Source organism: Pipra filicauda, unplaced genomic scaffold (genome assembly GCF_003945595.2).
Source record: "Pipra filicauda isolate LSUMZ 115617 unplaced genomic scaffold, ASM394559v2 scaffold19_size4547281_pilon, whole genome shotgun sequence".
In the NCBI taxonomy this organism is placed as follows: Eukaryota; Metazoa; Chordata; class Aves; order Passeriformes; family Pipridae; genus Pipra; species Pipra filicauda.
The window spans coordinates 4,073,134-4,098,145 of record NW_024104309.1 but is presented as its reverse complement, the minus strand read 5'-3'; the positions used below and the strand labels follow the sequence as shown (position 1 = coordinate 4,098,145).

At 49.6% G+C, this 25,012-nt stretch overlaps 1 protein-coding gene across 5 annotated transcripts; it reads left to right on the top strand.

Annotated features, from left to right (window-relative positions):
- Positions 1–23,948, top strand: KANK4 (KN motif and ankyrin repeat domains 4). Of its 5 annotated transcripts, none has more exons than XM_027748777.2 (10): positions 1–51; positions 11,824–11,905; positions 13,247–15,136; positions 16,071–16,182; positions 17,515–17,733; positions 18,302–18,389; positions 18,749–18,968; positions 20,333–20,475; positions 21,502–21,702; positions 22,393–23,948. In XM_027748777.2, exons 2-10 carry the CDS (start codon positions 11,890–11,892, stop codon positions 22,492–22,494), a joined length of 2,991 nt encoding a protein of 996 aa, XP_027604578.2. In that variant the 5' UTR covers positions 1–51; positions 11,824–11,889; the 3' UTR covers positions 22,495–23,948. The 5 variants fall into 5 exon arrangements, with proteins under 5 accessions (XP_027604578.2, XP_039236547.1, XP_039236546.1 ...); XM_039380613.1 differs by lacking the exon at positions 1–51 and adding an exon at positions 8,255–8,434 and having other exon boundaries at positions 13,250–15,136; XM_039380612.1 differs by lacking the exon at positions 1–51 and adding an exon at positions 8,255–8,434.
- Positions 23,949–25,012: the final 1,064 nt, after the last annotated feature.

The following is a 25,012-nucleotide window of genomic DNA, read 5'->3' as shown; positions in this document are numbered from 1 at the left end:
GAGGAGGCAGCGGGATCGCAGGCTTGAGACAGCCGCGCTCGGCAGGTCCAGGTACGGCCGCGCCGGGCGGGGACACGGGGCAGGACCGCGGGGGCAGCGGGACCCGGCACCCGGGAGGGGGGAACTGGATACTGCCGCCCCCACTGCCCCCGGTACTGCACCGGAGGGGCTGGAGGGATGATCCGGCGGTACTTGGGGGGGGGTTAGGAGAGAATTTGGGGTTTGTGCGCGAGCATGGTCGGCGGGGTTTCGGGAGTGCGCTGGAGGATGCTCTGGGGTGCACCGGGGGTGCGCTGGAAGGTGCTTTGGAGGTGCCTCAAAGGGTGCTCAGGAGGATATTCAGGGGGATGCTTTAAAAGTGCTCAGGGATTCTCCAGAGTATGCTCCAAGCTGCTCAGGGAATACGTGGGAGCGCTTTGAAGGGGATGCTCATTGGTGTGCTTCTGGGGGTGCTGCCTAGGGTGTTCGAGGGGTGCTCCAAGGGTGCTCTGGCGGTGCTCCAGGGGTGCTCCGGCGGTGCTCAGGGTGCTTGGCCCCTCGGGTTGCTGCCTAGGGGCAGCATCAGCCCAGGATCACTCGGGACAGGAGCGTTTCCAGCGCACCCCTGGGTGCGGGATGGAATCACGGAGCGTGGGCAGCGGGGAGAGGGCAAGAAGGCTCCGAGCCCTGGTGGGACCCCCAGATGTCACCGTGTGAGGGCTGGGAAGGGCCCCCAGGCCCCGGGAAATGCAGCGGAAATCCCCAGGATCCCAGAGCAGCCAGAGTTGTATTTAGCCTCAAAGCCCAACCATAAAACCCTCCCCAGCCATAAAGACGTGGTTCAGCCAAGCCCCAGCCCAGCCTCTCCGGCTGAGCGTGGTCACCCACGCCTGCCTCCAGCCTCTCACGGTTTCCTTGCCGGCGTTCCAGCCGTCCGGACACAGGAACTCTTGGCACCGTAACCCATTTCTGCCTCTGGTGAGGGCTGTGCTCCGGTTCCCCGAGCCGCGTGTCCCTCGGGGCTCGGCCGCAGGGCTGGCCTGGATTCAGAGCGGGGCCAGGCTGAGCTCGGGGGTTCTGCATCCTCGGGGGGCCAAGCGAGGGGCTGCTCCAGCGGCGGGTTTGGCAGCGAGCGCAGGGACAGCCAGTGCCTCTCCCTCGCAGGCAGCATCGCCTTTCCGCGGCAGTGGAGGCTGCCAGGGCATTTCTAAACAGCCCAACTCTGCCGGGACCAGGCGTGTCCCGGGCAACTTGTGCTGATTTCCCGCAGGCCTGAGGGAAAGATGTGCCAGGCTCGGGCTGAGCTCAGGGAGAAATCAGAATGAGTGAGAACAGGGAGCTGCTGCTCCAGAATAGACCATTGCTGAGATCTGTTTAGAGGAGGCTACACAGAAAGTGGGTTGGATAATCTCAACTACAAGTCCAAGTTCAGAATGGAGGAAGTGATCTGGATGCTATGGGTGTGATGTTCACCTTCCAGAGGTGGAAGTGGGGCTGTACTGTGCCGGGATATCTCATTTTCCTGGCAGCTCCAGGATGCAACACCGTCAGGAAGGATTTCACAAACCAGGAATTAAATATTTTAACTGTGTTGCCCAAATGAAGATGGTGAACACCCGAAAACATTGCATATGCAGAGTAAGGGTAGCGACCCCAGTGATGGGCAGATAAGGGGAACACTGTAGAAAACATCAGCATTTTCCTTCGGACCTGTTTCACAGTCTTCTCAGTGTTTTGTGTTTGATTTGGGATGGGCTAAATGGGAAACTCTGGTCTCCTAAATGATTCCTGAAGTGGTAAATGAGGCAGGGGTAGCCATAACCACGGGTTTATCACTGACTATTTGTTGCTTTGATTGTAATATTTAAAAAATAAATATATCTGCTGAAATGACAGCCAGCTCAGTGAACAGCAACCTGGCCAGGGAATCCGTGGCTGAGGAGGGATCAGTGAATAGATTCATTAAAATAATCCTGTAACTGGAAGATGAGATGTCAGGGAGCCTGTTGCTGCTGTGGGCTCTGTCAGCTTCCTGATGCAGTTTCCAAATGACTTGTGAATAGGAAAGCCAGGGTCACATTCAGGTCCTTTCCAGAAAGTCCTGTTATGGGGAAGGTTTTACCTCCCAGGAGCAGGAATAATGAAAGGCTGGGACTGTCCCATTCCCACATATTTATTTGCCACCAAACAGCAGTGCAACATTGCTTCCTGTCACACAGCCTCTGTGTCCTGTGGCATGGGCACCCTTTGGGAGGGAGAGATTTGGTCTCAAACATCCCTTGCATCAAGAGCGGCGTTGGGATCCTGGGACATGGCTGGTTGGATGAATACAGACTCTTTCACAAGTTCAGTGCCAATTCATGTCCCTCCCCCAGTGGTCCTACAGCTGCCAAATATTTTGAAAGTCGCATTTTTGTCCCCAAGTGTTGCACATCAAATCTTAGGTCTTTTCAAGGAAGTTTTGGGAGCAGCACCAGGGCTGAACATGGCCCCATTGGTTAGAGAAGAAAAGTCAATATGGGAAATTATTGTATTTTCCATTCAGTGCCCCATATGACAGGGGTTATGTGACTCTGCCTCGCTGAAGAGCAGCAGGATGCGGATTTTGGTCAATAGAGGCCTGACCCCAACTCAAGGGGCGTGAAGGAATCCATGGCTTAGGGCAGAAATGCTTGACCAGGCTCATTGGCACACTGACAATGTCAGGGGAGAGTGCTGGTGAGGAACCAGCTGCAGGGAGCTCCTTCTTCACCCTATTTATTTTAGACCTCAGTGGAATTCATGTTTCTGGTGCTGTGCCCCGGGAAGCCTTGAGTCCTGCCCGTCCCAGGGTTTAAACAGCACATGAGAAAAAAGGTATTGTCATTATTATGATAATATACTGCCAAAATGGCCAATTTGGTGGAGTTAGAAATGTGAAATATGGTGGAAAAGCCACCCAGAGATCCCCATCTTCCAAATGGGAATATCTTTAATTTATCATTGTAGTCAGTTCCTCTATTGATCAGGATTGAATGTGAGTCTTGGTGCAAGGGAGAAAGCTGAAAATGCAGCAGTAAATCTGAGCTTGGTCAAAAACCTGGAGAAAATTCCCCATTTCCTAAACCCTCTCATGACCTGGGTGAGTGATAGGAATTGTGTCTGCAGGGCTCCCGGCTCCTGGCATCCGCATGGAAATCACCAGGAGAGGAGGAAGTTGGCATGTCCATCCCCTCTGCAGTCCCAATCAATGTAGAGAGTGGTTTCAGGTGGCCTGAAAAAGAAATATTCCTGTTTGAAGAGGGTTTTAAACCTGTCAGGAGTGTGATCAATCTGAGTCTTCTTGTCTCCAGCCAGAAATCGATGTAAAATGACTCTATGTCTCTGTGGGGGACTGCAGGGGTTGCCCACTGCAGGGAAGAGGAGAAAAACTGGCATGCAGAGAAAAGGGATTTCCTAAAAGCAACCAAAAGTGCCATTTTCAGCAGAGGAGGAGCTGAGTTGATGGTTGGACTTTGCTGAGGTCAGACAGAATAGACACCAGGTCACCAGTCTGCTTTCACAACCACAAATGCACTTTTTGGCAATTTCTCAGGCTGGTGGGTTTAGAAAACCCTGTTTGGGTGTCAGGGTGAGTTTTTCTAGTTCCATAAACTCCAGTGTTTCATCTTCAGTAAGCACTGAGGGGATTGGATATGGCACAGCACCTTCCTTCTCTGTCCATCTCATGTCTTGGCAAGCAGTGAAGAGGAAGAGCCTTTCCCAGGAAGCAGAAGCACTTTGGTTTGTTGGTTCCTCCACATCCAGCTTCTGAAAATGCCCAAAGGATCCTGGTTTTCCTTAGGAAATGGAGAATGTTTCCAGCCCAGCTTGGGCCAAAGCTCTGGCTCTTGAGCAGGATGAGGGCCAAAACTCTGGCTCTTGAGCAGGATGAGTGCAGGAACCCCAGGGATACACTAAGCCCTGTCCAAGCCAATCATAGAATGCTAGAATGGGTTGGGTTGGAAGGGACCTTAAAGATCATCTCTTTCCAGCCCCTCTGCCATGGGCAGGGGTACCTTCCACTAGATCGGGTCCCTCAAAACCCCAACCCCATAAAGTTGGTACCAGCTTCTTTGACCAAATAGGACTTAGTATAATGGCAGCAAAGATTGACTTGTCTCAATGTCAAGGAGATGGAAATCAGCTGCTTGGAAGAGATCAGAAGCCAGAGGACGGTTTCATTATTTTCCCTTAAAACTTGTGGCATTGAACAAAAAAATAAACATTAGCAACAAGGCACCTCAGATTTTTGTTTGCCTTCTGACTATGGAGCACTTTTCATTCAGGACTTTAGGTGGTTTTTGTGATCACCTGGCTCTGGGAAAGGAGACTTTAGGGAAAACACCACAGTTTTCAAGGCATGGGATAAAATCATGAGAATCCACCAAAGCTTTTGTATGACCGTGGCTGGAAAGAGCTGAAGGTCACTCAGAAGAGAGGTTATCAGAGGAGGGGGTGAATGTGATCATTTTCCTCTCCTGCTAAGCCATAAAAGAGGGAGAGAGTTTGGATATCTGATACCTCCAGGTCTCTCTCTGACCCGTCTCTAATGGAAATGCTGGCAGGAAGCTCACAACATTTATTATACAGCAATAAGCAGCTTTATTAAAATCAGTGTCCACACGACTTTATTACAGGCATTGGAAAAGATGCCTGAAATGGCTGTTTAAGCACCGCCGGCCGCTGAGGGTTGCACACTCAAGGGCTGCTGAAAGTGATCACCTTCTTTATTAAGTGGTGCTGGGTTAATTATTCAGATCTCTTGTGAACCCTCTCCTTTCAAACACCAGGGAGGCCCCACATGCCTCCAAGATGTTTTCCATGCACGCAGCCCCCAGCTTCAGCCCCATCCGCCTCCTCCACTGCTTCATGTACACAGTTTTGCGGAAAGGATGGGAGGCCAGCCTGGACCTTTCCATCATCAGCCACGAGCTGATGGGTTGCAGAGGGAGCTCTCCCTTCTTCAGCACTCACAAATTGCTTCCAGCTCCCAGCTCTCCTCTGAGTACACCTTGGGCAGGCAGCAGCCAAGGGAGCTTCTGCCTGGAGCGCGGTAAGATGTGGGGCTGAAGCCACAGGGCACCCGTTGCCATCAGCCACGTGCTGAAGCCATCCCTGGTACAGGATGGAGGCTCATCCCATATAGCAGCTGGATCCATCTCGGAAACTTACCTTTCTGGGTTTATAGCAGCAGCTCAGGCATCATCTGGTCTCCCCACTTTAATTTTGGGTCTGCTGAGCTGCCTTCTGCCCCCCAGAAGTGTGCCCACATCCTGAGCTGTCATTCCAGGGAATGCCATGGGTCATGGGACCACTGGCAACAATGATTGCACCTAGGAAGCTGGCTGATGGGCTCCCGGGATGCAGATCTCTTCCAGCAGAAACCCTGTTTGCTCTCACTTTGGAAAACCTCATGACAACTCCTCGCAGAGCAAACCAGGACTTTAAACTGCTTTTATTTAGTTAGTTATTTATTTAATCCCACAAAGTTTTCAAGCTTCTTTTTTAGTCCTGGAGGGAAAGTCCTTCCCATGGCTGTGCCAGCCGGCAGCGGATCACAGCCCACGGCCGCACAGCGGAGATCCCACCCGTGTGGATGTCCCCAGCATACTGGAAATGGGTTATTTTTCTTCCTTTGCAGTGAAAACAGAATTGAAAAATCAGTACAACAAATATTCCCTGAGAGGCCATATTTATTCCTGGTATGTTCATTTGCAATAATAGCTCAGCTGGTTGTTGTGCAATCCAGCAGACCGCCTGGATGGAGCAGGTTTGGGTGTAACCCTTTGGGTACCGAGGGCTAACTCCCTCTGTGGGTTGTCCAGAGGAGATCCTGCCACTCTGCTCAGCTCTAATGAGGCACATCTGGAGTGCTGTGTCCAGCTTTGGGCTCCTCAGGACAAGAAGGACATGGAGATCCAGTGGAGGGCTGTGAAGATGATGAGGGGACTGGAGCATCTCTCTTAGGAAAAAAGGCTGAAGGAGCTGGGCCTGTTCATCCTCGAGAAAAGATTACTGGATATAAGTATCTGCAGAGAGGTGTCAGAGGATAGACGAAGCTCTGCTTGGGGGTGCCCAGCAATGGGACAAGAGGCAACAGGTAGAGAAACTGATGCCCAGGAAGTTCCACCTGGATATGAGGACAAACTTCTTTACTGTGCAGTGACCATGCACTTAAAGAGATTGCTCGGAGAGGGTGTGGAGTCTCCTTCGCTGGAGATTTTCCAGAGTCGTCTGGATGCAATCCTGAGTAACATGCTTGAGCAGGGAGGTGGTACGGGATGACCTCAGTTGTCCCTTCCAACCTTAATCACTCTGTGATGGGTCCGAGTGGTGCAAAGGAGCAGGGGGCCAAACCTGCCATCCCACAGCAATTCTGTGGGGGGAGAGGAAGGCAGCAGCCCCTTTGCCCAGTGGCCCTGACAGCATCCAGGGATGGATGGGATGGCTGTTGAGCCACTTCAGGGCCGTCTGGTTTCTCTCCATGGGAGCAGCCTGCAAAGCAAAATCTCTTCCGACAGCTGCTGTGCCTAATGTAAAACAGCAGCAGTTTTAGGCCATGACCTCAGTTCTCATGCTGAGGGGATGATTTCAGCAGTGCCCAGGTGAACCCCTTCCCCATTTCCCACCCTGCACCGGCTCCCTTGGGCAAAGCTATCAGAAGCCGTTTGTAAATCCATCAAGCACCAACCCATAATTAATTAATTTGCATGTTTTAACTCATTCTCTTCATTGCTCCTGATTAAAAGCTTATTTAAGGGGTCACAGACTTCTTCAGGCCCATGGGGAATTAAAGCTGGGAACAACTGTAGGCCGTATGTGTGTAATTGCAATAAGGAAATGCTCCAAATTAAAGCTTCCTGCTAGTTCTTTCCAGTGGGAAAATGAAACAGTTCTTTCAGAACTACTTTAAAATCAGTGTCATATAGAAATACGTATATTTTTTCCATCGAGATGCTTTGTCTGGAGAACAGAATATGCTCAGAAGATGCACAAGCATAACTAAACTAGAAGAATTCAGCAGAAAATAAGCCAACATGCTCTTAAGTTGGTTTTGAATCTCAAGCTCAGTAATTGCCTGTGACAGCAGAAAGCCATCGACACCGAGTCACAGCCCTGCGCGGTGTGGGATGGAGCTGCGTGGGAAAGGCGGCATTTGGGAAAGGCAGTGTTTGGGAAAGGCGGCATTTAACCGGCTGCAGAAATTATTTTTCATTCCTCGGGTAGGAAGTTAACCCATCTGTGTCTCGGGGGGAGCTGGCAAGGACAAACACTGCTGGTTCTCTGCACGTCCAGATACTCTGCTTCCTGCAAAGGCAAAACTTTTCTGCTTTCCCTCAAAGTTAATCTGTTAAAGTCCCGTTTGATGGTTGCAGGGAGCTGGAGCACTGCCAGCAGCTCTGCTCTCACACAGTGACAAGATGCGGTTTTTCTCCCTAACATGAGCATTTTAGTTTTGCTGCTCATTAAGCAATGGGAAAGGTGCTGGCACTGCTCTGTGATGTGAGTCCCTGGTGAGAGCCCCCAGGTCCCAGGGGATGCCTCCACTTCCCAGGATTTCCTTTCCCAGCTCTGGAAGACGTTTGCAGCCTGGGCAGGGACTGAACCCCTCTGCTTTTGCAAACGTGAGGTTGTTGCAAGTTCAGTGCAGAGACTGAGGGATTTGTCCCTCTTGCCAGCCTGCAATCCAGGATGCTCCAGGGGAATGGCCATGCAGAAGCTTGGAATGGGATTGGGTTTGGTATTCTGCCCAGCACTGAGCTGCATGCCACGAGTACCCTGCCCAAAATCACAGAATCATAGAATGGTTTGGGTTGGAAGAGACCTTAAAGACCATCTCATTCCACTGCCCTGCCATGGGCAGGGACACTTTCCACTAAACAAAGTTTCTCCAAGTGTCATCCAACATGGCCTTGAACACTTCCAAGGATGGGACAACCACAGCTCTGCCAGCTGCCCCCCTCCTCCTCTGTCGGCAGTTTGGAATTTGGATTGATAACCCCACTGCAAAGGACTGGAGTGTTCTATGCAGTGTCCCACTGGCCCCCAGTGGGCATCCCCCGTCCGTGCTGCCGTCACACATGGCCACATTCCCGCTGCTCCCGCCATCTCCCCATCCCGTTCAGCATTCCCGCTGCTCCTGCCGCCTCCCCATCCCGTTCAGCATCCCCTGGGGCCGCGGGTGGGTGGGCGTGACACGAGGGGCCGGAGCTGCGAGGAGAAGGGTGAAGGGCTGAGGGGCTGTGTCTGCTCCGCGCGTGGGAACGGGGCTCCAGCGGGATAAATTACGGACATTGAGACCTTCTGCAGCTTTCCTAAAGCTGCTGCCTTTGAATTGCGTTTCCTTGGGAGAGGCGCTCATGGAATTGCTAATGCTCCAGCCCGGAGGGTGCAGCATGCGGAGGGCGAACGCCGGCTGCAGCCGCAGCATCAGGTATAGCAACAAACCCGGCGTTAATTATTGACTGTCTCTTCAATAATCAATCCTGATAAGGGAGGCAGCCTCCTGACAGCCCAGGCAGCGCGTTTGTGTTTCTTGGAAAAGATAACTATTCTGTGGAAAGTAACTCATTTTATGCACCGGGGTTGAACTGTCCTCGGAAAGGTCATACGAGAGCCACGGGCTGCTTTATTGGAAAATCAATCCCTCTTTTGTGCTTCTTGGTTTAAACTTGTATTTGCTTTCCGAGCAAGGTCACTGCTCAGCTGACCAACTTTTTAACTGCTGGAAAAGGCTGGGGTTAAACCATGGCACGTGTGCTGCTCCAAACCTTTTGTTGCTGGTTCTGGGCATGGAAAAAGATGCTTTTGAGGGAGGCAAGAGCTTCTGTTCCCCGGTGGGCTTGTAGGTGCCAGCGTGAGAAGGTAACATGACAAAATGCTTTTCTAACCACAGTTCTTGCTTTCACTGAGAAGTGCTGAAGCCATTGCTGCAGTGCAGGAGGACAGGCAGAGCTCAAATAACGTGTAACAGCTAACAAGGCTGTGCTGGTGAATTATCTTTTTATTTATAGGCTCAGGGTTAACTGTTTCCAATTTAAAATTGCTGGTAAGATGCTCTGAGAGAATGAAATTTGTGTATCTTTGTCTGTGTGGTTGAGTTAATTTGTTATTTAAATGTTTTGGGGTGTTATGGTGCTCTCCTTTCTGCTGGCTGGGGTGGATGGGGGAGCTGTTGGGTGCTCACAATCCCTGGCAAGTGGGACAGAGTGAAAGAGGGGTTAAATGTGACTGGAAAGAGCCAGTGTTTGAGCCCAGACTAGTTAAAAAGACAGTACATTGTCCCTGCAAACGGGCTGCTCCAGGGAATAAAACCACTTTGCTCTGTGCTGTTTTCACATTTGGCTTTTCTGCTTCCATTTCTGTATATATTTATTCCTGCCTTGAGAAAAGAAGTGTAATTCCAATCTGGATTAATCCTCCTCACAGCCTCTCTGTGCAGTAAAGGTAAAAATCAGCAATGCTGTGCACACAGTGGTGTTGCTTGCCTGGAGAGGAAAATAAATGTTCTGCAATTTTATTTAATAGAGGAAAACTCAGCAAATACAGAATCCAACAGAGGGTCAGTGTAACTGGTTTTAGAAGGAGTGAGATCCACCTAAAAGTCCTGCCCTGCCCTAAGTTGTGGGCTGGACTCTGGATGCAGGGGTCTGCTTCTTCTGGCGTACTATTTCATCTTTGAATGAATCTTCTCATTTTTATTAGGGACCAGCATGGGAGAGAAACCGTGGGGTACAAGGAGCCACATTTTTTGGCTCTAAGCCATCTGCTCTGTGCCTAAGCTGCCCCGGGGGGAGGCCAGGAAAACATCAGCAAGCTGGTTGGGTACATTCAGCATCCTTTTACGAGGTGATTTTGAAGTAGATTGGTCAAAAGAGAAAAGTCGTAGTATCAATTTGGGCTGCAGAGTTGGGACCTGGCCAGCTCATAAATGATCCAAATAGCTGAAATTATCTAGATATTAAAAACCACCCTCTTCACTGGCTTTTCCTCCACTCCTAAATAAATCACCTAGAAGAGTGGAGTGTAGCTGGTCAGACTGTAGCTGGGATCTGTAACTGGTTGCAATTGGAAAATTAAAGAAAAAAAACATTTTAAAAAGGGGTTAGTGTTTGGTTTGGCTCGTGCTGTTATTGGCAGGAGGAGGCAGAAGGAATTGCCCTTTATAGAAGGAGTGTGGTTAATTGGAGAGCATGCTAGGAGCTGCTGGACAAGGTGTCACAGAGGCTCACACGGTGTTGGGTGGGCATCAACTGTGCCATCTGTCCGTGTGAGTACTGAGGTACCAACCCTGCAGAAGCTCTTGAGAGTTTTGATGTTCTCCTTGGATTGGGACCTTCCTGACTTTTTATACATCAGCAGTAAACATGTCAACTTGATTGACAGGTAATTGTTTCTTTAAAAGGTTTTGATCTTTAAAAATATCTGTCATAGAATCCTGGAATGATTTGGGTTGGAAGGGACCTTAAACCTCATCTTGTTCCACCCCCCTGCCATGGGCAGGGACACCTTCCACTAGACCAGGTTGTTTAAAGCTTTGTCCAAGCTGGCCTTGAACACTTCCAGGGTTGGGGCAATGTCCTGTGGTAATAATACAGCAGAATTTTACTTAATTTTTCAGTTGGTCTTTGTTTGGTAAAGGTCAGATGGAACCCCTTCATGGGGAGCTCTGGAACTGTGGTCAAGTAGTAAAGCCCTCGCTGAGGCAAAACACTACATGCAGAAAATGAGTTCAGACTCTGATGTTTGGTCCATGAGATGAATGTGAGCTGGGGCTGGCTCTGCACGGTCTTCGCACTGCTTGGTCCTACCCTAAGAATCTTGCATAGCTCAGGGAGGCACTGGAGAAGCAGGGATGGACTTCCAAGTGGCTGCAGGAACATCTCTGGCCATGAATCAAATTAAGTACTTTAAGGAAAATCCTAAACAAAAAACCTACTGTTAAGAAACTCCCACTTAATCCGTTGTAGCAGAAATTAAAACCAGACCTTCTCACTTTAAACACTGTTTTTGTTCTCACACAAGCCAGGAAACCTCCTGCAGTGATGTCCAACTGCCTCAACCTCCTTCACCCTTCCCTGCCTCTTCCCTGTGTGTTTCTAAAGGTCCTGGAGAAGAGAAGCTTCACCCAGGGCTTTTCTTGGTTGTTCCCAGCCTTAATCTCTCATGTTCCAGGAGTATCTTACCCATGTCCAGGTGATGGGAAGGAGCTGGAGGGCAACACAGTCCAGGAAGGATGTTGGTGTTGGCTGTGGTAGATCTCCACCTGAAGCCCTTCCCTGAGCTGAAAGCAATTTGTCTGTGGCTCAGTGCAATTTGGTGAAGGTTCTTTATAACAGTGGGGACGTGCTCTGAATGGCTTTCATTTGAACAAGATTCAAAATAAATTTTGGATCTTTGATTGTTAAGGATTTAAAAAAAAGTAAAGGTGACCAATCATTTCTGTGTGTAGTTTATATTGCTGTTCTCAGAGATGCTATTAATATGTTGGATATCTCCAGCTTGCAGGAGTCAAGGAAGAGTCCCTGTGCCATCAGTCTCAAGTCACCCTAAATGTCTGTCTGTCCTCATTTGCAGTCAAATCATCTGTAATGCAGGAGATGTTTTGTAAGAACCAGCTACCTGGGATGTGTCTGTGAAGCACAAGTTGTTGCCACTGGAAAAGGAACTATTGATTTAAGCAGCTTCAAAGACACCACTGGGCTGCAGAACATGGGAAAGAGGAGGGGGTGGCCTGTGAAGAGTTGTAAGGCGAGATTAAGTTCACATGGTTGAGCATTTTTTTTATTAAATTAAAAGTATCCATTTCTCTTTTTTTTCAAGGGTGAAGTGACTCATCAGCCTTAGCTGTCAGAAGATGCTGAAGTGACAGCCCACTTAGACCCTACCATGGAGAAGACAGAAGGTATGGAGGCTACAGGATGTTTACTTGCTCATTTGTTCCTTGAAAAAAAAACCTGTGTATTAATTTCCTTACCAGAAATACTGTAAATAACCTGCTCTTTATAGATGTGGGGCCAGGAGATGAAAAATTCATTGTTCATGTATTATGCAAACTTCCTAAACCATAGCAAAGTGTGGTCCCAGCTCTAAATCAGCACATATTTGTCCTCCTGTCCTCTGTGGTGTGTTGGCAGGACAGATCCCTGCTCCCACCATCCAGTCTTTGCTCCTGGGCCCTGTTACCCCATGAGATGTCTTCCCTCAGTCCTTCCTCTGACTTCCACGTGCTACTTCCCATCTGAACGGTGTCTGCATCTCAGTGATGCTCTGTGATGAGCAGCACCAAAAACTATGTCAAATTGTCCTGGTCCTCACTAGCTGCTGCACCAGGATGGAGCCTCAGGGAGCAGCCATGGAACCTGGTTTCTCCTGGTCGAGCTGCTGCTCCTCATCCTCACTGAGCACAGCATGTTTGCTCAGAGGTGCAAAGCAGCCCAAAGACTGTGATTTCAGGGACTTGCTGCATAAAGAAAACGATCAATGATGCAGCAGTTTAACTATTTAGACTCTCAGGGTGGAAACTGAGGGGCTGTGAGATTAATGTATTAAGGTGTGTTAAGGCAGGAGCCTGGGGGCCGTGGGGCTGAAGTGGTGCCGTTTGCCTGCGCTGCTGGATGGGCAAGCCCACTGTCACACATTTTGTGCCTCAATTAAGAGCTGTGCTCGGTGCCGTGAGCTGGTCACCTTGGGATGCACGTGTTCCGCATGGATGCGGCTGTCTGGGTCCAGCCTCTGCCCGCTGACCTATCCATCATTTTCAAGGAATAATTTGTGACCTGGTGTTTGCAGATGAAGCGATGCAATGCAATGATTTTCCTGTTTGGCGTGCATGGCACTGTGTATGCCACTGAAAAGTTAAAACCAAACCAAAAGCCTTGAAAAATGTCTTTGTCACATATTGGTCCCACCTTCTGTTATTGAGCTGCATTTATTATCCATCAGGCAGCTCTTTATACACAGGCACATAGCTCTGTCTGCAAAACCTGCTCTTTGCTTAATTGCCAATTAGAGCCATGATTTCAGCAAATTTTCAGCTTCCTTGCTGCAACAATTATCTGATTCACCCCTGGAAAATCAGATTGGTGCTTGGTGTGCGTTGCTGTGTGTGTGTGCAGCTTCACCATGAACTTCAGCCCCTGCCTGCCCAAAACTGAGATGAAAAGAGCAAAAACATCTCCTCCCTACTCTAAACAGCTTTTTTGTTTTCAAAATTCAATCATCTCTTTTTTCTGGGTTGTTCCAGCAGATGGCCAGCCACCCAAAACCAGCGGGGAGAGGGAGCAGCCCCGCAGCCTCCCCTACTCCCTGGAGACGCCATACGGCTTTCACTTGGATCTGGACTTCCTGAAGTACGTGGATGACATCGAGAAAGGGAACACCATCAGAAGGGTCCATATCCACCGCAGAGCCAAGCAGCCCAAATTCAGTACCTTACCCCGAAACTTCAGCCTGCCCGAGAACGGCTCCCGCGGGTGCACCACTGCTCCCAGCAAGAGCTGGACGGCAACCTGCTCCTTCCCACAGAGAAAGGCATCCCTGGGGGAGGAGACCCCTCGTGCCCTCCTGCCCAGCGAGGCAGCCCCGCCGGCAGCCGATGAGCCAAGTTACCGGAGGAAAGCCCTCCTGGCAGAGACGCGGCGGCAGGCGGAGCTGGGCTGGCAAGAGGGCGAGCTCCGGGAGCGGCCGCAGCTGCTGAGAGCCTCCAGCATGCCCGATGCACTGCCGCCCAGCCAGACCCCCCTGGGCGATGGCAGGGGACTCTCACCCCTCCGGCCCCCTCCCCAGCACTGCCACGACCAGAGCGGCTCCAAAAGCACCTTTCGCTCCAGCTCCGACAGCACCACGTTAAACCTCCCCCGGGCGGTGAGCTTGGAGCAAGACATCTCCTTTCAGCATCTCAGTGGGGTTATCCCAGGGCTGGTACCCCTGCAGCCCCCGTGGCAGAACCAGCATGCCTCGGCGCCACAGCTGCAGGTGGTGATGGAGAGTGGAGGCGAGGAGGGAGATGCTGCCGATGCCAGTGGTTGCTCTGATGTGGCCGGGGGTGAACCAGCATCACCGGCTGCCCTCCAGCTCATGGAGGAGAACACGAACCCTGAGGAAAGGGGGCTCAGTGTGAGTGAAATGGCTCTGAATGTGCTGAAGGAAGGTGAGGAGGGCAATGTCCAGGCTGGAGAGGACAAGGAGAGTGGTGTTCCGCAGGCTCCTGACGCTGGAGAGCCTGGTGGGGTCGCGGCACTGAAGCAGCAGATTGCTGATCTGGAGGAGCAGCTGGGCAAGAAGAAAGAGGAGCTCAAGCAGGTCAAGGCAGTGCTGGAGCAGCAGGATCATGAGATCAAGGAGAAGGAGAAAAGCATTAAGCTACTGGCCAGCTCCAAAGCTCAGCTGGAAGAGCAGCTGTGCCAGGAAAAGTCCAAAGAGGCCGAGTTGCAGTTGCGGCAGAGCAACAGGGCTTTGCAGTGCCTCGATGCTGCGGTGAACACTGATCTCTCACAGGTGCCAGGGGTCAGGCAAGCCCATGATAAAGGCATCAATGTAAATATCCCACTCTCCACCAAATCCATAGGCTGCAGCACTCACAGAGCAGACAACATGAACGCACAGGTGATGGAGTTGGGCACTCAGAGAGAGCAGGGACTGGCAGACACTTGTACTAGTGTCAGTGGAGAGGGACCTGGACATTTTGGTGAAGGCAGCATCGAGGCTGGGCTTCATGCTTCGTGCTTCACCCAGCTGCAGATTGATGAGCACCTCGGCGATGACAATCAGAACCACCGGAATAACTGCGACACCCAGAGCCTCGCTGCGGGAAGCAATCGAGGAGGCAAGGCAGGCTTTGGAGAGGAGAAACCTCGAGAAGGGCTGGAAGAGGAAGGTCCCCCTAACCATGAGGATCTCCCGGATGTTGACCCCATTGGCCAATATGTGAAAAAAATCCAGGAGCTCCTGCAGGAGCAGTGGCTGTGTCTGGAGCACGGGTACCCCGAGCTGGCAAGCGCTATCAAGCAGCCAGCCTCCAAGCTCAGTTCCATTCAGAACCAATTAGTTAATTCTCTAAACTCCTTGCTCTCTGCCTACTCTACACAAGGGCCCACGGATAAGGAGAATTCGAACACACACTATCAACAGTTGGGTAAATAATATTGACATCAACATGTCTGGGCCAAATCTCTTCCCGTTTATTCCAGTATTGAGTAGGGGGATGTGATGGAACAGTTGTTGTCTGTCAGATCAGAAATAGTCCCTTTTGACCATGATGAGAAAGGCAAATCTCTGCACATCACAAGCTATGGATCTGAAATTTAAAAAAGCAAACAAAATTATGTAGGAGCTGATAAAGCTGTGGTTCAGTTATATGCAGGATCAGCTTCCAAAAGCAGCTGTCCTGGTGGCTGTTGCATCAAATAAACAGTTTTTTTTTATTTGGATTGAACATCTCAGTTTGCAAGAATATGGGACTGGTGCTCATCTGGGGTAAATCATCTTGGAGTTCTCCAGAACCCAAACCAGTCAAATGAACTGAGCAACTAGGCTGGGAAAAGACCTGTCCCCACTCACATCTAAACCAATTTTAGCTCATATCAAGATGAGAACCCAATGCCTGTTCACGGTTGGAGTGAGGGGGCTTGCAAATAGTTAAGTGACCTATTGCTTGTAAACAACACATAGAGACTGTTCAAAGTCCTGTGGAAAGACTCATCCATGTAGTATTATAGGAGATTTATATAGGAAATTTCCCATACATTAGTACTGGGAAAAAAAAAATAGAGCCAAAACATTATTACAAATGTAAAATCTACTATTCGTAGGACATATATATAATTCCCAATCACTTCCTTTATATTCCCAGTCACTTGGAGATGTCTGAGACCTGTATTTAAAGGTGGCAGGGCAGGGTCCGGTTGTGGCCAACTGCATCCATAGTTTTGCAAGACATAAAAAGACTCTCAAAAGATGAAGTAAGATGTTTACAGTTATGATTTGTAGTTTGTTGCTAGAGGTTGGGAATAATTAACCCTAATTATGCCACATCTGCTTAATTAATCTATTATTTTGTATTTTGGTAGAAAACTCTCCAACCACAAGTCTTAAATCCATCATGAAAAAGAAAGGTTATGGTTTCCATGCAGGAGGCAATGGGACCAAAAAGAATCTTCAGTTTGTTGGGGTAAATGGTGGGTAAGCATCCGTTCAGAAGATAAAACTGCCTTTTAACATGTAATGTCTTCTGTATCGCTGGAGAAGTCATTCTTTTCCCCCCTCTTTTCCGCTCCAAACCTCTTGATTAAAAGCCTAGTTGAAATGGAGACTCTTTTCTCCCTTCTTTAACCCAGCACTGATAATCTGTGCATAACCCCATAGAAAAGTTGGTGGCGTTTTCAGGGCAGCGAGGGACATGCTGGGGACTGGCACTCTTTGCATACCCATCTCTTGGGGCTTCATCCAAAACCCAGCTGGGGAAGATGGGAAGATTCCATGGGAAGATTCCATGAGAAGATTCCCACTGACCTTGGTGGGTTTTGGAGGAGGTCAGCATTGCCTGGGTGGGCACACTGCCACTAACCTGCCTCCACGCTCCAGCTACAGCCAACACAAGTTGGTTCAGGGCCTGGAAAAGACTATTTTGGTAAATAAGGAATTACCTTGGGATGAAGGAAGACCTGTACTTCAGGTTGTGCTCCAGCACCTCGTTCCGTGTGTATCCAATATCCAACAACTCCTGTGAGTTAACTAGAAACAGCATGTGCTGTAGGTGTATCTTCTACCGAGGAGTACATGTGCTGCATGAAGAGGGCAGGACATGTTCCTCTGTCCCTGAGCTGTGCAAACAACTGCGTGTGCAAATTTGGGTGCTGATTTCTGCTCACATACACTCCTCTGACTTCCAAGTTGCTGGGTTCATCAGGTGTTACTCACTCTAATTGTGCAGAGCTTCTTCTACCAAACAGGTAAAACTTGCAGGGAGTGGAGGAATCTTGATGACGTCGAGAAAAATTTTGGGGTCACTCAGAGTGAAATGTTCTGTCTTGTGGAAGATGTTGTTAATACTTTTAAGACAATCAGAGGAGAGATGTCTCTAGCAGGGCTGCTCGAATGATGGACTCAGGCCTGTGCTGGAGCTGCAAACCTGTTTTTTGTCTAGTGGTCTTCGAGGTTGCTGACACATCACTGGTCCCGCTTTGCCACAATGTGCTGGCAGCTCCCAGCAGGGAAGTGGCACACAGCGCTTGCCTGGCCATACTGGGGCTTGTGCCATGGACATCCCTCCAAACCCGCCGAGTAGTCCCTGAAGTAACCTTGCCTGCTGCTCATTAACTGCTTCTATCACGCTCCTGCTAGCTTAAGCAGCCAAAACCAGACTAACCCCGAGTTTGGCTGCGGCTCAGACCTTTTAACTTGCTTATTGTCACTCCGGGCTTCACCCAAGGCCCATTGGACTCAATGAGTCTTGGTCAGGCCCTGTGGCTGCAGATGGGGAAGGAGTGAGTAACATGTGGTGTCCTCAAATAGCTACGAAACGACCTCAAGTGAAGACACGAGTTGTGAAGACAGCCCATCAGACGGCGATGCGGAGAGTGAGACGGAGAGGAGAGACGATGATGTGGAGCCCACACAGGTGAAAAGCCAGGGGGCTTCCTCGGGGACCCCCTCCCAGGAGAAGTGTGAGGATGAGGAGCAGCAGGAGCCATCGGCAGAAGCAGCACCTTGCTCTCAGCAGGAGGCTGACAGGTAACCAGAACCAGGTGGTGATTGTGCTGTCTGTCGTGCTCCCGCAGCCACAGGACCTGCAGCACTGCAGGGCTGGGGCTGGGGCTTCATCTGCTCTGTGGAATGGCAGCACTGACCTTGTAGACAAGGAAAAGGTTTTAATTTTTTAGGTTTTAATATTTAATATTTAATTTTTTAGGTTTTAATATTTTCTGAGTTAACACAGAATCTAATGGGGATTGATTCAGGCCTTGTGCTTGACTTTGGAAAAGACTGACTCATATTTGGTGAGAGTTAGCTCATTTCTCCCCTCTCGTGTAAAGTTTCATGGTAAAGTTCTTTGCAGATTCAGAAATAAGATTTTTTTCCACTTTAAGAATTCTTGAAACTGACCACATGAATCTGTGACTTTGGACTTAAATCCTTATTTAAGTACCTAATTTTGTACCTAAAATTTGGGACAACTTGTGTCCATAAAGTTAAGCACTTAAGTGTTGAACATATTCTGACATAAACTGCATGTTCTCCTACATGCTTCCATACCTCCTGCAAGTCCTGTCCTGTGATGGATTTACCCTTTTCCCTCTAGATGCAAACCCTCTGAAGATTTCCTTGCCAACTGCCAGCTCCTCAGCGAACACCTCTCAGAAATCTGCACCACAAGTGACAAGTACCTGGTACAGATATTTTCCAGTCCCATTTCAGTTTAATGGATAAGATTATCCTGATGGTAGTCTGTGCCTTACCATGCCACAGACAGCTTTGTGAGGAGAGGGGGATGAGGTGACATCTGAGTCAGTTTTAGAATAACCAAAAAGAATGGAAAGGGAGGGGGAAAAAAGAGGATGAAGGCTTTGTCTACTTACTCACCAAGGTTACCACAGGAAATTCCTTTCCCCCTCAAGTTATAGCAGTAATCACCAAACCATAAGCTAAATACTGGCTGGGCAATGCTGGAGCATGGGGGGTGAGGAGCTGGGGCAGCCATTGCTGTGCAGGGACTCCAACAGTAATGGGGACACCTTGGTGTTTTCAGCGGCATGTCCTTGGCTCCATCTGCCAGGAGTGGTTCCAGGTGTCCAGCCACAAGTCTTCCAGCCCGGAGGTGGTCGCAGCGTATCTCAGGGCACTGAGGGCCATCCAGCCCCAGCTCCTGAAGATGATGGTGAACGTGACTGACAGGAATGGTAACACGGCTCTTCACTACAGTGTTTCCCACTCCAACTTCCCCGTTGCAAAACTCCTGTTAGACACAGGTAGGAACAGTGGCTCTGCGCAGCCATGGCTTTGGCTGGGTATGGAAGTGGGACCAATGGGTCATGGCCCCACAGGTGATGAACACAGTGTGCAGAGCCAGGCAGTGGGGGTTCATGAACAGTCCCAGGCATGGCAAACAGGGAATGAGGTCTGGGGTCCTTTCAGGGAGCTCAGTCAGGAGCAAAAGGAGATGGGACAGAGGTGGGCCCGAGGACCAACTACAGCTTCCATTCAAGGGACCTATCTAGCATTAAGCATGCAGTCAAGGTCCATCCAGGAGACAAATATGGGCCAAGGTCCATCCAAGAGACAAGTGTAGGGCCAAGGTCAATCCAAAATACACGCATGGGGCCAAAGTCCATCCCTGGTTGACCTGAAGACCAGTATCCTCCCCCATAGCCCATACTAGGGCCTATGGCTGTGGGACATAAGTGCCTTCACACATCTTGAGGGTTTTTCAGTCTGACTTCGGGGATGGCTCAGGGTCCCTGTACCCAAGGGGGTGTCCCCCATGGCCCCAGTCCAAGTGGGATGTGGGGGGCTCCCCCATCTTGTAGCAGCCAATGCCACATCATGCCTTGGGGCAGGAAGATCAGACCCCTGAGAGCGTAACAACCGCTCTGAGCAGTGTGGAAAATCTCCATGTTAAACTATTGAACTTTCAGCTTGTGTTGCAATGAAAGAACAAAAATCTCAGCTGAGCTTGTACAGGGCAAAAATGTGCGCGTGCTCTGAGAGAATAAAGGCACTTTGGTCTTTTCTCATGGGCCAGACAATCCGTTAAATGTTTGGGAAATGGCAGATTATCATACACATCTATAACCCAATTGTTGCTGCAGCAGCACAGAGAGGGAAGAGTTTGTCCCCTTTCTGCTGCCGAGTGATTGAGGCAGCTGGGTCTCTGAGGGAAGGCTGGACCTGAGCCCTCACCCCCAAACATGGCTCATTCCTTGTGGTGGAGCTGGAAATGGGCTCTTTGAAGTGAAAAATGAGTGAAATGGAGCCAGGATGATTTCCACGCCCATTGGGTGACGGTTGTATTTCTGCTGCTCCCTTACCACAGAAGCCAAAGCAAACAGCCCATAGCTCCACAACCAGCATGTGCTCGAGGCATTAATTATCCCCCTTTTATTTGTATTTGTTGTGGTCTTCAAAGTTAATTGAGTTGACCTCAGCAGTTGTAATTAACTGTAGCACCAGGGGCCATTTAACACTGCGCTCACAAGCCTGGATATTTAACACAGATAAATCTCAATCCTGTATAATTATGGAATAACTTCTGTTTCTGGGAATATGAGATGCCACATGCTTTATAACTCACTCTCTGCTTCCCATTCCCTCTTGGTGAATCCATCCCCTCCAGGAGTGTGCCGCCTGGACCTGCAGAACCGTGCTGGCTACACAGCGGTGATGCTCACCCCGCTGGCGGCCGCCGAGACCCGCCAGGACATGGAGGTGGTGATGAGGCTGCTGAGGGAGGGGGATGTCAACCTCCAATCTGCCCAGGTGTGTTGCTGTAGGCTGTTTGAAAATGGAGCGTGGCCCTGTGTGGGATGGTGACACGGCTGTGGGTGGATATTTATTTGGCAAAGGCATCCTGTAGAGCTTGTAGCCTCCTATTCACAGCCATTGCTTGTGTGATACCAGTTCAAGCTGTGGCATCATCATGCCCCCATGGAGATCTTGGGCTGGGGGGTATAATCTGGGTTCCTTACATGGCAGTGCCAGGCTGAGACTCCGCAACAGACATTGGGTTGGAGGTGCTGCTTCCCAAAAGCTCCAAAAGCAACCTCAGCTGAATTGCAGTGTGGCCACCCACCAGCTCCCTGGGAAGGGACATGAGAGCTGGGTAAAATGAAGAGACTAAAGAAAGGCTGAAAATTTTGCAAAACAATTTTTCTGAGATAAAAATCAGAAGTGATACCAGGGAGGAGCAGTGAGGGGTGGACCCCACAGTATGGGAGCCCCAGGTTTGCTGGAGAGCAGGTGCTTCATGAGAGAGTCACACCTTTTCATCTTTGGGATGACAGTGCCTTCATCCAGCTCTTCTTACAAACTGCCGTCGTAAAAGTTAGTCTAGACCTGTGTTAAATGGCTGAGGAGGGTTTGGAGGACCCATGTTTGGGGGCAGCTGGGAGCTGAGCTGTTTGGCCATGCTGCAAGGACCCTCTGCATGGCTGTGGTGCAAGTGAATGGGTATCTCTTGCAATATGTGCTGAAGATCCCCAGTGTGATTTAAAAATAACATGCAATAGGCAATATTTGTATGAATTATTATTACATATGTACTATGCATTAATAATATGCAATATTGTGATATATGGTTATGGGACATGGGTTAGTGGTAGGCTTGGCAGTGCTGGGTTAACAGTTGGACTTGATGATCTTAGAGGGCTTTGCCAAGCTAAATGATTCTGTGATTCCATCTATGCAATAATATTCATTGTTATTATTATCTCTAACAGTCCAAGTGAACAGGACTGTGGGAGGTGGTGGGCAGGGGGTGTTCAGCCTCTCCCTGTGACCTTGCAGGGAGGACAGACTGCCTTGATGCTGGGGGTCAGCCACGAGCGGGACGACATGGTGCGAGCCCTCCTGTCCTGCCAGGCTGATGTCAACCTGCAGGACGAGGAAGGGACAACAGCCCTGATGGTGGCCTGTCGACAGGGCAACATGGACATTGTCAGGCTCCTCTTGGCCCAGCCTGGCTGCCAGGTCATGCTGATGGACAAGGTAAGGCTCTGGTCCCACCCACAGCCTCACTGCACCAGGGAGGGAAAGCTCATGTAGGATCGATCAGACTGCAATCCCTGAGTGGTGGTTTTTAAGTGAGGAAGTACAGTTTCAGTCCATTTTCTAATCAGGGGATCCCTTTTAGGAGAGCACCCCGGTTTCAGTGCTTGCTGTGCCACAGATGGAGTGGATGCAACAGCATCCTACATCCCTGCTGTAGCCTGAACAGGAGCACCAGGGGGAAGAGCCTAACCTGGTGTAAACCTAAAAAAACAGATGAAACCCTGGACATGTGGAATCAGCAGACCTTCAGCTCCAAGAAATTAGCAGGAATTAACTCTTCCCTGAGAATCGACTCCTCTCCATGGGGACAGGGCTGGGCTGGGAGCAGCACGGCCGGATGGTGGAAATTCCTCCTGCTGGGCCACATGGCTGTTTAGAGTTATGGAACTATTTTCTAATAAACTACAGTTTTGTCTAAGACAGGCGGGAGGGCAGCAGAGTGAGGCAAAGGCACAGCAGGGGTGTGTTTGGTGTGGCTGAGGTTGAGGCCCAGAGGGAGGTTTGCAGGACGGTGACTCATTGTAAACCAGGGAGGAACTGGAGGGAAGGAGGTTTTGGGGATGGAGCTGGGAGGGCGGGGGGCAGAGGCAGGGATTTGGTGATGTCTGACCTCCTCCCTCCCTGCAGGGTGGTAACTCGGCCCTGTCTCTGGCCCAGGGCGCTGCCCATGGGGACATTGTGGCACTGCTGAGAGCCCACATCGAGCACAGCCCGTCCCTGTCAGCATGACCCAGCAGGGAGAAGGAACCAGGACGGGGAGCTGGGAACAAACAGCTCCTCCTTGAACAGCCCTGCTGTGGCAGGGCCAATCCAGCGGGTTTACAGGGGAGGAACCCTGCCTGCATTATCTGCGGACGTTCCCTGTGTCTAATTCTCCTCATTCATCCCACTCACACCCCCTATTCTGCACCCAGTGCCACAAACAACTTCAGACTCTTCTGTCTGCTCCTCCTGGTATAGGTTTGGCAGGTGAGCCACTGAAATGAAGGAGAAAAGCACATTAGAAAAGCAATACTTAGTCTTTTGTAACCTTAGATTATGGGTGTCCTTTTAATCGACTACTTAACTGTATCTCATTTAACTTGTAAGTTTGTGTCCTAATATTTATTATCAGCTCTTCTGTAAGTAGTGGCAGGCAGTGATTACTCAGTATATGTAACAACAAACACAAGCTGGATGGATTATGGAAAGCATAAAATCCTATTTATGTTTGCTTATGTGGGTTTGATGGAAGAATTAAAAATTAATGCTCTAGGAAAATATTTGAGTATGCCAGACCCAAACACACAGACATTGTTTTGCCTGGATTTGGAATTACCATATGGCTCTTATTTTTTCCTAATTAAATTTGAGCTAACGGGGAAGCACAACCCATTGACATGCTCTGTGCATCACAGTGGGGCGGATCAGGGTATCCCAAGCACAGGGAGATCACAACAGATTCCCATCCCAGAATTTGTTAATATTGTCCAAGAGTTCTGTGGACTGACAGATACCTTTTGGACAAGCTGCTTCTCTCTGATTTCCCTTGTGCTCGACTTTAATATGCCCAAACTCCTCCCATGTAAAGCCGTGCTATGATTTAGCTGATGGAATTGGACGGCACCAGGGTCTCCCCCACCACACAGGGTCCAGCATCACCTCAAATCACGCATAGGGCAGGAGTTTTCTTCACGCATAGGACAGAAGTTTTCTTCTCTCTGATGATGACAGAGAGGGAGGGAGGGCTCAGGTCCCACTTTTCCACACATCTTTGTTGTGTTGCATCAGGAGCCAGTGGATGCTCTCTGTTGGCTTTGGTGGAGCTGGATGCCACCATCAGCGGAGCAAACCCAAGTCTCCCTTCCACCACCAAAAGCAACTCTCCCTATTTAGCTAATGACTCTTTTTTGTTACTCAGCAGAAGTGAATCCTGACCCACTTTGGTTGTTGTAAGTCAGTTCACATCATGACAAAGCGTCCCTTGAGCTGCCTTGAGCCCCCGTCCTTCCTGCCTTGCAGTGAGGGGAGGACAGCCCCTGCCCTCTGTTTTCCATGGAAATCTGCTGTCTGCTGTTTTCTTTCCTTTCTTCACATTTTCAGTCCAAAGCATTCACTATCTCAAACGTCTATCTGCCTTTTATATCTGTATCCCAAAATGCAGTTACCTCCTTTATGTATAAATAAACCGAGTTAAACCTTTCCTTGTGTTTGCTCCTATACCTGTCCCGTGGCTGGGGGCTGTCTGGGGTGACTTGACACACCTGCACGTCACTAAACCAGTGATTTTTGAGGTGTTTCTTCAGATCAGTGATTCCACAATGGGAGGTCCCTGCACAGACATGGCAGGATGGGATTTTTTCTGCAGGAATTCCCTCAATCTGTGTTCCAGAGCCAGCATGAGCATCGCTGCCAGGCCTCAGCTGCAAACAAAAAGAGCTGTAATACCATTTTGTGACAGTTTTCACTGAGTTTTCTCCCTGACAGCTCTGTGCTTGCAGAGAGGAATTTCACTCTGACTCTTACTGTTTCCCACAGGGAGGTGAACTTTCCGGCTTCAACATAATAAATGTGGGAAATTTTCTGCTAAGGATGAGAGTGGCTTTGGGAAGTGCCTGCCTCCTCCTGGGATCCCTCAATTTGAAGACAGGGGATGTTATTTTAGGGACATGCCTGCCCTCCTCCAATCCCACTTTCCCTCCTGTTCCCATCCCTGCAGCCAGTCTAGTTAACTACATCCCCAGCGTGTTTATTTTCAATCCTTTGCCTCATATTTCCTCTTTGCCCCTCAAACCATTCTCCCTAGGGAGGAGCAGCTCCTCTGCTCATGTGGATCCTGAGGGATCTTGGATGGGTTGATGATGCCCCTGGCATCTCCCAGTGCCCAGCATCCTGCTGTCAAAGTACCAGATTGCACAAAACCAATAGAAAATCATCTGTGGGATCTCAGTGTCACAAAGAGCCAGAGCCAGCCTTAATTTATATATTCCAATATCGTGGTAGAGATCAAACTAAATATAGGCAAGGAGAAACACATCCCCAGTGTGAGCACTGTGCAAAACAAATAGAGACAATTAAGTCACAGCAAGGAAAGAAATTAATCTTATGATCTTTATGGGCTCAGCATCCAGGAGCCGATTAACTATGATGGGAAAGAATGATGAGAAACTCGGCTGAACATGATTTTTCCACTCTCCTTATGGCCATTTCTAGTGTATCCCTTTCTTTTGCTGCAAGGAGAGGAGAAGGGACTCTGAGGGTTGCATCT

Bases quoted from the DNA above. Each gene is read 5' to 3' on its own strand.
- KANK4 (XM_027748777.2), top strand. The intron at 16,183-17,514 runs GTAAGCATCCGT...GTCCTCAAATAG, and splicing joins TTTGTTGGGGTAAATGGTGG to CTACGAAACGACCTCAAGTG. The intron at 17,734-18,301 runs GTAACCAGAACC...TTTTCCCTCTAG, and splicing joins TCTCAGCAGGAGGCTGACAG to ATGCAAACCCTCTGAAGATT.